Genomic DNA, 12,828 nt, shown 5'->3' with positions numbered 1-12,828 from the left:
CTGGTGTGGCGCTGTGGGTAAATGCACCAGACTGCAATGCCATTTAAACTGCAAGGTTGGCAGTTCAAGCTCACCAGCTGCTCCTTGGAAACCCCTATACAGGCTCACTATGGGTCAGAACCGACTCGATGGCACTTCACAACAAACGGACCTTTATCTGTATTTTTGCGCTCATTTATCACTACAGTACCATTAGACCTTTTCTCTATTTTACAGGTGAGGAAACTGAGGTTCAGAGTGATTAGGAGACCCAACACGTGTAGGCAGTGGGGCCTCCAATCCCTGAGGCTAATTAGTGACTCCCTCTTCAAATCCCCTGAAGCCTCTTGCTTATAAAATCTTGGCCGCCTTGAGCTTGCTTTTGACTGTATGTGGAAGTAAGTGTACACATCCACCACCGTTGAGGTGATTCTCATTCATGGCAGCTTTACAGGACACCGTAGAACTGTTCCTTAGGGTTTAATGGCAGCAGACTGCCTCATATTTCTCCAGCAGAGCAGCTGGTGGGTTTGAACTGTTGACTTTTCAGTTAGCAGCTCAATGTTTAAGCGGCTGGGCCATCAGGGCTCCTTGATACTTTGTTATTAGTCATTGTTGTTAGGTGCCCTCAAGTTAGTTTTGACTCATAGCCATCCTATGCAAAGCAGAACGAAACACTGTCTGGTCCTCTGCCATCCTCGTAACTGTTAAGCTTGAGCCCATAGCTGCTGCCACTCTGTCAATCCATCATCTCACTGAGGGCCTTCCTCTTGTTCACTGACGCTTCATTTTTCCAAGCATGATATCCTTCTCCAGGGACTGGTCCCTCTTAACATGTCCAAAGAACCAAAGAACAAATCTCACTGCCCTCACTTCTAAAGAGCATTCTGTCTGCACTTCTTCCAAGAAAGATTTGTTTGTTCTTCTGGCAATCCCTGGTACTTTCAATCTTCTTCCCCCACACCATATAATTCAAATGCATCAATTCTTCTAATTGTCCAACTGTCTCCTGTGTGCTGAGCACTGGCCTATGCACAAAACAAATCACATTCCTGCCTGTTCAAGTCGGGAGCCTTGGAACCAGTATAGAAGTGACTATTTCATTCCTGGTTTAAATGCAGGAAGACAAGAGCAGCAGGAGATGGGAACGGGCTGGTCTATGACCGTGGGGAAATCCCTTTATAGATGGGAGCCAGGCACCGCCTCTCCAGGGAAATGACATTTGGGCACAGACTGGAGAAGTATTCCCAGCAAAAAGAACCGCCTGTGCAAAGGCCCTGAGGCGAGCACGTGACTGGTGGGTGTGTTTCAGCAGTAGCAAGCAGAGCAGAGTAGATGAGGATGGAATGGAAGAGAAGAGGTCAGGGAGGTAACAGGCAGGTTACATGGCCCCGTGTGCATCTTTGGGTCCCTGGCCTGGGACTCACCCTAGCTGACTCTCCACAGAGCGCTAAAGCTGTCTAGTATCTCACAGGGATGAGTGATTCCTCTTTATTCCCTCAGAGAAGGTCTGTATTTGCATAGATATCATTAAGGAGGAGCTGAAAGAGGGATTTGAAACTCAGCTCCATCACTCCCTAGTTGTGAGACTTCTCCATGCCTCTGTTTCCTGTAAAGCAGGGAGAAGAACAGTCCCACCTGTGCAGATTCCTCAAGTCGACTCTCATGAAGCACCTGACACCCAGTGTGTGTTTGGTCCTGTGTAGCCATTACTTTCATTACAAGGATCGTTTTAAGGACTATCTCTACAGTTTGTCAACATGCTATAGGGCCGGCAGTCTGACCAGCTGGAGCCATATCCCACCTGTGCCAACACCATGTGACTTTGAGGCAGTCATGTCCCTTCCCTAAGCCTCAGTTTCCCTAGCTGTAAAATGGGGATTTTAAGCTCTTTTCACATTCAGCAAGCAAGGTTGTATCATCTGTATATGCCAGGTTGTTAATAAGTGTTCCTCCAAGCCTGATGCCACGTTTTTCTTCATAGAACCCAGCTTCTCAGATTGTTTGCTCAGCATACAGTTGAATAAGTCTGGTGAAAGAATACAACCCTGTCACACACCTTTCCTAATTTTAAACCATCCAATGTTCCCGTGTTCTGTTCGAATAACTGCCTCTTGGTCTATGTACAGGTTCTGCATGTGTTCCAGAATACTCATACTTCATAATGTTGTCCATAGCTTGTCATGATCCACACAATTGAAAGCTTTTGTGTAGTTAATAAAGCACAGGTAAACATCTTTCTGATATTCTCTGCTTTCAGCCAAGATCCATTTGATGTCAGCAATGATATCCCTCATTACACACTTCTGAATCTGGCTTGAACTTCTGGAAGTTCTCTGTCAATGTATGGTTTCCATCATTTCTGTATTACCTTTAGTAAAACTTTACTTGCATGGAATATAAAAGATATTGTCAGATGGTTTCCACATTCTGTTGGGTCACCTCTCTTTGGAATGGGCACAAATATGGATCTCTTCCAATCAGTCAGCCAGATAGTTGTCTTCCAAATTTCTTGGCAGAGATGAGTGAGTGCCTCCTGTGCCACCTCACTTTCCTGAACGATTTCATTTTTTATTCCCTCAATTCCTGGTGCCTTGTTCTTTGCCAATTCCTTCAATGCACCTTGGACTTCTTCCTTCAGGATCATTGGCTCTTGATCATATGCCACTTCTTGAAATGGCTGAACATCAACCATTTCTTTTTGGTACAGTGACTCTGTGTATTCCTTTCATTTTCTTTTGATGCTTTCTTTGTTGTTGTTAAGTGCCATCGAGTCGGTTCCGACCCATAGCGACCCTGTACATGCTTTCTTTATCATTCAATAATTTGCCCAGAGAATCCTTCAATAATGAAACTTGAGGCTTGAATTTTTTCTTCAGTTCCCTCAGCTGGGGAAATGCTGAGCGTGTTCTTCCCTTTTGGTTTCCTGACTCCAGACCTTTGAACATTTTATTGTAACATTTAGCTTTATCTTCTCGAGCTGATCTTTGAAATTTTCTGTTCAGCTCTTTTACCTCGTCATTTCTTCCATTTGCCTTAGCATCTCTATGCTGGAGAGCAAGTTTCAGAGTCTCTTCTGACATCCTTCATGGTCTTTTCCTCATCTCTTGTCTTCTTAATGACTTTTGCTTTCTTCCTGTATAATGTTCTTGCTTTCATCCCACAATTCTCTGGTCTTCGGTCTTTAGTGTCTAATGTATTAAACCTGTTATTCAGATGATCTCTAAATTCAGGTGGGATATATTCAAGGTCATATTTTGGCTCTCGTGGACTTGTTTTCATTTTCTTCAGCTTCAGTCTGAATTTGCATATGAGCAATTGATGGTCTGTTCCACAATCTGACCCTAGCCTTGTTTTGGCTGATGAAATGGAACTTTTCCACCATCTCTTTCCATAGATGTAGTCAATTTTATGTCTGTGTATTTCATCTGGTGAGATCCATGTGTATAGTTCTCTTACGTGGTTTTTAAAAAGTATTTGAAATGAACAAATCATTGGTTTTGCAGAAGTCTATCATGCAATCTCCAGCATCATTTTTATCACCCAAAAGCCATATTTTTCAATTAATGATCCTTCCTCTTTGTTTCCAACCTTTGCATTCCGATTGCCAGGGATTATCAATATATCTTGATTGCATGCCTGATCAATTTAAAGATTGAAGAAGCTGGTAGAATTCTTTTATTTCATCCTCACTGGCTTTAGTGTTTGCTGCGTAAATTTGAATAATAGTGGTATTAACTGGTCTTACCTGTAGGCACATGGATATTATCTTAGGATTTAAAATACTTACTGATGAAGATCAAAGACCACAGCCTTTGGTATGGATTGCATCTCATTGTAAAGAAAACAAAAATCCTCACCACTGGACCAATAAACAACATTCTTATCAATGGAGAAAAGATTGAAGTTGTCAACATTTTTCTTGGATCAACCATCAACACTCATGGAAGCAGCAGTCAAGAAATCAAACAACATATTGCATTAGGCAAATCTGCTGCACAAGACCTTTTTAAAATGTTGAAGAGCAAAGATGTCAGCTTGAGGACTAAGGTGAACCTGACTGATCCAAGACATGGTATTTTCAATAACCTCATATGCATGCAAAAGCTGGACAGTGAATAAGGAAGACCATACAAGAATTGATGCTTTTGAGTTATGGTGTTGGAGGAGAATATTAAAAGTACCATGGGCTGCCCATAGAACCAACAAATCTGTGTTGGAAAAAGTGCAGCCAGTGTGCTCCTTGGAGGCCAGGATGGCCACGCTTTGTCTCTCATACTTCAGACATGTTGTCAGGAGGGACCAGTCACTGGAGAAGGATATCATGTTTGGTAAGGTGGAGGTTTAGAGAAAAAGAGGAAAAATCCCCAGCGAGATGGATTGGCAAAGTGGCAGTATCAATGGGCTCAAGTGTGGCCACAATTGTGAGTTTGGCCCAGGACCAGGCAGTGTTTTGTTCTGTTGTACAGAGGGTCGCTATAAGTCAGTACCGACTCGATGGCACCTAAGAACAACAAAATGGGGTTGGCAATGACAGATTTCCCCAAGATTGTCCAAATGATCTGAACACCCACCCAGTGGGAGCCAATGTCTCTCTCTTCCAGCCCTCTCTGCCGGGTCTCTCGCTAAAAGGCAATTTTTGATCAAAGTCACCAGCCCACGAGATCTGTGGAGGTGACACACAAACCAAGTCTCGAATTACCTCCGGGTGGATGACATCTCTGGACACGTTTTGGCCATCGCAGGCTGTGGCCCCGATGGATTTACAGCAGCTCCGGGGGTAGGTATGGCTTGTCATCATTTCAAAGGAGGAGCCCGAAAAATCTGAGTAGTTATTCACCCCACAGCACCTTAGCTGGGAAAGAAGAAACAATTACAGACTCCCTTTCAAATAAGAAAATAATAGAAATCGCGATTACCATGGTTACTGGTAAGTGAGCCGTCACAACATTCCAGCGCCTGTGCTGAATGTCTCTCTCTGCCATCTCATGGGGTTTTTGTCTCCCTTGAAGTAAAAGCTGAATCCTCACTGTGGCCCACAAGGCCCTCGCACTCTGTCTCCATCACCTCCCTGTCCTCACCTCTGCTCAGTCTACCTCACTGGACTCTGGATCCCAGCTGTGCCCATCTTTCTTCAAACACATAGCAAGCTGAAACCTCAGGACCTTTCTATAATGTTCCTGCCTCAGATATCTGCCTGGCTGCCTTCTTCACTTCATTCAGGTTTTTGTTCCAATGTCTCTCTTCAGAAGGACCTTGTCCTGGCCTCTCTTTCTAAATTTACCACAACCCTTGTACCAGTCAGTGTGAGCTAAGGCGTGCGGCAGTAACAAACAGGCCAGCAATCTCTGGTTTCTACATCATTCGTACTACATGCTTGGCATGATTTGGCAAGGGACTTTTGCTTATTTTATCAAAGGCACTCCAAGACCCAGGCTGAGGGAGTAGTCACCATCTAGAATGTTCCTCTTGCTGTGGCAAAGGAAAGAGAATTCTGCAGGCTCTTATATAGATTTACATATTCTCCTCACAGCTCATTGGTCAGAATTTGTTACATGACCCCAGAAGGACTCCAAGAAAGGTCATTCTAAACCAAAAAAATCCAAACCCATTGCACCAGTGAGTCAATTCTGACTCATAGCAAGTCTGAGAAGAATTGACCAGAAGGTTTCCAAGACTATAACCTTTACAGAAATGGACTGCGACACCTTTCTCCCGTGGAGTAGCTGGTGGGTTCAAACCACCCACCTTTCAGTTAGCAATCGTACATTTAGCCATTGTGCCACCAGGGTTCCTTAATGGCATCCTGTTGTTGTCATTGTCGTTGTTAAGCACTGTTGAGTCAGTTCTGACTCACAGTGACCTTGTGTAGAGTTTCTGAGTCTTTAAATCTTTGCGGGAGCAGAAAAGCTTCATCTTTCTCCCACGGAGCAGCTGCTGGGCTCAAATCGCTAACCTTATGGTTTGCAGTCCAGTGCTTACCGTATGGAGCCACCGCGCTCTCCAATGTCATCCTACCGCATGTTAAAAATAGTTGACAAAGCCCTTCTGAGCATTTGCCTTTCTTCAAATCACGTATCGCCCCCAAGAACGATGCTTAGTTACTGACTGATCTCTTGTTTCTCTCACTTGAGTGTCAACAATACAAGGGAAGGATTTTGTTTGGGGCCCTGATGTGTCCCCAGCACAGTGCCCAGCATGTATTAACTGAGGGACTGTGCCAACATGTGATGGGCATGCTTTATCAACTCTAGCATGAAAAGCTAAACCCAGGATGTGGACAGGCATGGTAGGTAGCTCATGGCACCTCCCGAGCCTGAATGAATTCCCACAGAGCTCCCTGGCCAATACTAGAACGTCAAACATGCCTAGGAATGGCCAGCAACTCTTTTTCTTCCATGCTCTCCCCTCACCTGCCCACCCCAAGGGCTGAGATGACCCACAAGGCTCAAGAGTCTCACCTTCCCCATGGCCAAATTCCATTCCATGGAATAGTCGTCTGGCTCATTGTAACCTTTGTAATTCTTCCTCATGGTGGCAAGGATGTGCTCAAAGGCCATGTCTTGAACCTCAAAAAAGAACCGAGCAGTAGTTCAATGATGTCTAAATGACAACAGTGATTCTTTGAGGGGGAGCTGGGAGGTGGGGGCCTCTCTTCTGCTCTGGTCTTCTTTCCTACTCTCAGCAATGGGTCTACTAAAGAGGAAGAGAGACTCAGGCCACAAGAGCCCTAAGACCCGTGCAGGGATGTGTCATGGGTCTCAAGCCAAGCATCTGGTTGTCCTCATCACAAACGCTTTTGAATCATCTGCTCTTTTGAATCGTCCCCACAGCGGCTACACCCACAGCTTGGCTGTAACTTGATTAAGGAATTGAATATCATCTTCAGCAACTGACTCGCTCTGCACACTTCATTTTCTATTTTTTCAATAAAGGTTTGAAAACATTTTTTTAAAACTTCTTTTTGACAAGATAATACAGTTACATGGTTTGAAATGGAAAAAAAAAAACACAGAAAGGTAGACCGTGAAAAGTCTCCCTCCCACCTTTTTCTCCCAGCCAAAAAATTTCCTCCCACTCCCTGACAATGGCTGTCACTGCTTCCTGTGTCCCCAAAGAGATGTTCTATGTGTGTCAAAGCAAAGTCTAATCACAGTATTGTTCTCCTTGTTTCATACGCTCTCATTGTCCACGGGAATCCCCGAGGGGTGCAAACTGTCCATGCGCTTGGCTGCTATGGATGATGGTTCGAGACTAGCCAAAGGCATCTGGGATGAAAGTCGTCGCAATCCACTTCTGAAAAAACAGTCCTTGAAAATCCTCTGGAGCACAGTTCTGCTGGCTTACAGGGGGCACCAGGAGTTGGAAACACCTTGTTTTGGTCACTTGGGTAAGAGCAGATGATGTTGTTGCCCTCTCTATTGGTGACCCATTCCATTGCACACTGGCCTATCTTTCATCTGCCACCACTTGGGGGGAGTCTCTGTGGCCTCTGAGCCCATGTACTCCCTGGGGCCTGCCCCCAATCAATGACTGCTAGGGGCTGATGGATCAGTAAGTACCCCAGCTCCCAAGCCCCTCAGGTGGGATAACAGGTATGTGTGTTCTACGCTGCATGCCAGAGGTCCCCAGGGACTCGGTCCAGTGACCCACAATGTCACCTCATCTTGGCTGCCTTCCCTCCCATTTCCTTCCCTGTATCCCCTATAAATGCTCCCTGAGATCACTTCCCAAATAAACCTCATGCCTTCGAATCCTGACCCAGGGCCTGCATCTACGGGAACATGAACAAGGAAAGTGGGTTATCCTGGAATTCTGCCCATCACAGCCATGGAGCACCACCCCTTCCTTGGTTCCATTGTGTGGCTGTGTTATCACGAAACCAGATCCCTGGGGGTCCTCATCTGGTTGCTTCCAGTCTCTTGTTCTCACGAACAATACTGCGAGTCACACCTGGCACAAATGTCTTTCTGCATGTGCCCCATACCTCCTTGGAGTGTTTCTAGAGTTGGCATTGTTGGATCAGAGTGCCCATACTTTTGTCATTAATGGATTTTGCCAAATAGCCTTCCTTGAGCAGTGTGTTTCAAAACCACAATGACACTCACACACTTTTCCTTCTACACCAAATGCGGGAGAAACCACTCACTTGCCATCAATTATGTGTCAGAGTAGAACTGGGCTCCAGCGGGTTTTCAGTGGCTGAGTTTTTGGAATAATATCACCAGGCCTTTCTTCCTGGTGTCTCTGGGTGGATCCAAATCACTAGCCCTCCAGTTAGCAGCTGCGCACGTTAAACGTTTGTACCACTCAGTGACTCAAAGGCAGGAGAGATGATCTGAATTCACTTGGCAGATTTCTTGAGTCCTGAGGTTTTTAGATTTTCACCCACCTTTGGAGACACCTCCCCTTCCATCACATCTCCCCAAGTGAGACTGCATCACATCTCCCCAAGTGAGACTGGAGGCCTGCTGCCTCCCCAGGGAAGGAAGGGATTCTGCTATTTCTAAAGCTGAGAGGGAGCAGCTGTGTGGTACTTACAACTGGGAAGAAAGCAAGGATCACCGTGGCGACCGTGACTTCCATGAGGACGATGAGCTCCAGGGACAGGAAGCACTGGAAAACACAGGGATTGGGGCAAAGACAGCTGCGTCCCCATACAGGGCCCCATACAGGGCAGGCCCCATACAGGGCAGGGCGCTGCCTCCGGCTGAACTGGCCTCACCGTGAGAAGAACTCACTCAGGGTGTAGGGGGAGGAAGGTTGGAGTTTTTATTTCTTCCAAGTGTGGCTTTCCTGGAAGTGGGGAGACAGAGGGTGCTGGCCAGAGGATACATTTTAAGAGTGGCCAGCTGTGCCTTACTTCACACCCTGGTACCTTCTTCAGTCAGGGGTGTGCGCAGGGGCACAAGAGCAGTCAGAAGAAGGCTGAGAGGAGGATTGGGTGAGAAATTCAGTAATGCAAATGGGGTGGGTGGAGAAGGGATTGTAGAGGAGAATCAAGGTTGGTGGGGTTGGCTTATGTTTCTGATAAATTCCATGTACACGGTGGAAACCATAGGAAATCCAGCAAGCAGAGGGATTGTCCTGAAGTTTCACAGCACAAAGAACCATTTCCCTCTCTGGGCCTGCACAATGTGAGTTGGGGTTCATCCCTCCTCGTCTACCAGTTTATAATACTGTAGTAGGGTGGCTTACGTTGATATTGCATCTCAATGTCAAGAAAACAAAAATCCTCACCACTGGACCAATAAACAACATTCTTATCAATGGAGAAAAGATTGAAGTTGTCAAGGACTTCATTCTTCTTGGATCAACTATCAACACTCATGGAAGCAGCAGTCAAGAGATCAGACGACATATTGTATTAGGCAAATCTGCTGCACAGGAATTTTTTAAAGTGTTGAAGAGCAGAGATGTCAGCTTGAGGACTAAGGTGCGCCTGACCCAAGCCATGGTATTTTCAATAACCTCATATGGATGCGAAAGCTGGACAGTGAATAAGGAAGATTGTAGAAGAATTGATGCCTTTGAATTGTGGTGTTGGAGGAGAATACTGAAAGTGCCATGGACTGCCAAAAGAACCAATAGATCTATTTTGGAAGAAGTGCAGCCAGAGTGCTCCTTGGAGGCCAAGATGGCTAAGCTTCGTCTCTCATAGTTTGGACACATTGTCCGGAGGAAACAGTCGCTGGAGAAGGATGTCATGCTGGGTAAGGTGGAGGGTCAGAGAAAAAGAGGAAGACCCCCAACGAGATGGATCAGCCAGGTGGCATCATTGATGGCGTCAAGTGTGGCAGCGGTAGTGAGGTTGGCCCAGGATCGGACATTGTTTCATCCTGCTGTGCATGGGGTCGCTATGAGTCAGTTCCGACTCGATGGCACCTGACAACAACAACAACAACAGGGTGGCTTACGTGTTCCTGTGATGTTGGGAGTTATGCTACTGGTATTTCCAATACCAGCAGGGTCACCCATAATGCATAGGTTTCAGCGAAGCTTCCTGACTAAGACTAGGAAGAAGGACCTGGTGATCTACTTCCTAAAAAATTTAGCCAGTGAAGACCTTATGGCTAGCAGTGGAACACTGTCTGATATAGGCTGGAAGACGGGCCCCTTAGGCTGCAAAGTACACAAGATAAAGCCACACAGTGGCAACAGCAATGGTCTCAAACAGCAACCAGTGTGAGGTCACGTTTCATTTTGTCGTCTAGAAGGTTGCTATGAGTAGGAATCAACTCAACGACACCTGACAATGGTGATGAGGATGCGGCCAGTTCAGTTCAGGGAGTCTCAGTGGTTCCCGGTGCTTCTCTCAGGACCACATGGGAGCAAAGCCAGGTCAGCTCTCCGCTGCCTTTGACTCATCCCTATTCATGTAGCTCCGATATTACTATTATTAACATCTGAGAATTCCAGCTTCTGCTGTTGAAAGAAAAAAGCCCTGAGTCATCAGACTGGCCAAGGGCTGAGTTTAGTCCTCCTTGCCATGGAGCCCCCCACACCTTGGGTTGCTACATCCCACGTGAGCAAGCATCAGTTCAGGACCCCAGACAAGTGGTTCGTGTATCAGAGTGTGAGATGCCAGTGTGTGCTGTCTGTTCCACCTTCAGATCTAGCCTGAATCCACTCACTCCTCATCACCTCTCTGGTCCAGCCTTTCATCTCTCACCTGGACCAGTGCAGCCCCTCAACCCTCACACTGGCTTCTGCCCCAGGCCCCCACAGTGTCCAGAGGGCACCTGTGCACACCTGAGTGAGGGCACGTCTCTTCTAAACTCACAGCCAACTCGGGTTCCCAACACCATCAAAAGAACTTTGCTTTTCTGAGTGCAGTCTCAAAAGTTATGGAGGAATCTGTCTAGGCAGGACTGATTAAAGGAAATGCAATAGGTCTCTTGTGATACAAGGGTGAATAATTGTTACCAGGACTGATTGTGAAGGTTGTAAATGTAAAAGTAGACATTTTGTGGCAAGGAGGGGAGTGATTAACTTTGCAGGCTGGGAGCAGAGTTCCCTGGAACCATGAAGGGAGAAGAGCAGAGAGCAGAAACCTACCCAGAGAGGCAGTGATTCCTGAGATGGAGGCAGAGATGATGGCGTGGAGAGATGGAGCAGCTGGGGACTCAGGACCCAAGGAGGAAGAGGTGCTGTGTGCTGATGGCGGGGGGTGGGGAGAAGCAGGATGAACCCTTTTGTTGATTGGTGATGCATGGAGGAGATTGTAACGTAACCATGGCAATGAAACAATGTACAATAGGATGAATGTAAAACTGATGTTCTCCCATGCAGACTGTCACATAATTCACAATAAAACTTTAAAAAAACAAAAAACAATGTGGTGATTCCTCAAAAGAAAAATGAAAGAAAAAAAAGAAGTTATGGAGGGACAGATGTTGAGGGTAACACTGATGGAATCTGTTGATTTATTGGATGTGGGATGTGAGAGGAGTCTTGGATTACTCCAAGTGACTATATGGATAAAATAGTACCTACATTTTCTCCAAGATAAAATGAAATATTACAATAAATGTAAGTAATGAAGGGAAATGAGAAATGATGGAGTCTAACGGAAAAGGATGGTGGGGGCAGCTGTGCTTTTAACAGTTAGGATCTTCTATGTTTGGGGAGATGACAAGACTAAGGATCTACTTGGATCCTTGAGAAAAATTGTGTTTATCAGCAAAGGAGAGGAGGAAGGAAAACGAAAAATCTTGCCTGGGGTGGGGTAATAAGATTCTAAGGGGTCCTTCTAATGTTGTTGTTGTTGTTAACGGCCATTGAGTTGGTTCCAACTCGTAATGATCCTATATATAACAGAACATAACACTGCCCTGTCTTGCATCGCTCTCAAACAATTGCTACGTTTGAGCCCATTGTTGAAGCCACTGTGTATACCCATCTTGTTGAAAGTCTTCCACTTTTTTCATCGATGCTCTACTAAGTTTGATGCCCTTTTCCAAGACCTTGTCTCTCCTGATAACATGTCCAAAGTATGTGGCATGAAGTCTGGCCACCCTTGCTTATAAGGAGCATTCTGGCCATGCTTCGTCCAACCCAGATTTATTTGTTCTTCTGGCAGTCCATGGTATATTCAATGTTTTTCACCAGTACTGTAATTCAAATGCATTAGTTCTCTGGTCTCCATTATTCACACACATATGAGATGATGGAAAATGCGATAGCTTGAATCAGGCACACCATAGTTCTCAAAGGGACATATTTTCTTTTTAACACTTTAAAGAGGTCTTTTGCAGCAGATATGCCCAATGTAATACATCGTTTGATTTCTTGACTGCTGCTTCCATGAGCACTGATTGTGGATCCAAGTAAAAAGAAATCCTTGATAATTTCTCTCTTTTCTTCATTTATCATGATGCTGTTTATTGGTCCAGCTATGGGGATTTTTGTTTTATTTACACTGAGTTGTAATCTATGCTGTAAGTGGTATTTTTTAATCTTCATCAGCAAGTGTTTCAACTCTTCTTCACTTCTAGTAAGTAAGCAAAGTTATGTTGTCTGCATTTTGCAGGGTGTTAATGAGCCTTCCTCCAATCTTTATGCCACATTCTAGAAGTGAAGGTCTTAGATCCAGGGAAAGATTGATGAAAAGACACACTGGGATCTCCAAAGAACGCTGGGCCTGCATATACTAAAAGGAGACAAGGGCTTTCTCCAGAGCTGACCCTTTTAATTGGGACGTCTAGTCAGAAATGGCTGCAAGCATACATTGACAGAGAACTTTCAGAGGTTCAAGCTGGATTCAGAAGAGGCCGTGGAATGAGGGATATCATTGCTGATGTCAAATGGATCTTGGCTGAAAGCAGAGAATATCACAAAGATGTTTAC

At 45.4% G+C, this 12,828-nt stretch overlaps 1 protein-coding gene across 1 annotated transcript in view; it reads right to left on the bottom strand.

The window, feature by feature from the left end:
- Positions 1-12,828, bottom strand: part of TSPAN16 (tetraspanin 16) — a 41,990-nt gene that overhangs the window by 18,574 nt on the left and 10,588 nt on the right. The window contains exons 3-5 of the mRNA XM_006875168.1: positions 8,521-8,595; positions 6,441-6,548; positions 4,682-4,834 (exon numbers count right to left, since the gene is read on the bottom strand). Of these exons, the coding sequence (XP_006875230.1) occupies positions 4,682-4,834; positions 6,441-6,548; positions 8,521-8,595 (336 nt within the window). The remainder of the gene's footprint in view (positions 1-4,681; positions 4,835-6,440; positions 6,549-8,520; positions 8,596-12,828) is intronic.

The sequence above is a fragment of the Chrysochloris asiatica genome, unplaced genomic scaffold, assembly GCF_000296735.1.
Source record: "Chrysochloris asiatica unplaced genomic scaffold, ChrAsi1.0 scaffold00312, whole genome shotgun sequence".
Lineage (NCBI taxonomy): Eukaryota > Metazoa > Chordata > Mammalia > Afrosoricida > Chrysochloridae > Chrysochloris > Chrysochloris asiatica.
Note: the sequence above shows the minus strand (reverse complement) of the source record. Positions and strands in the feature narration are given on the sequence as shown.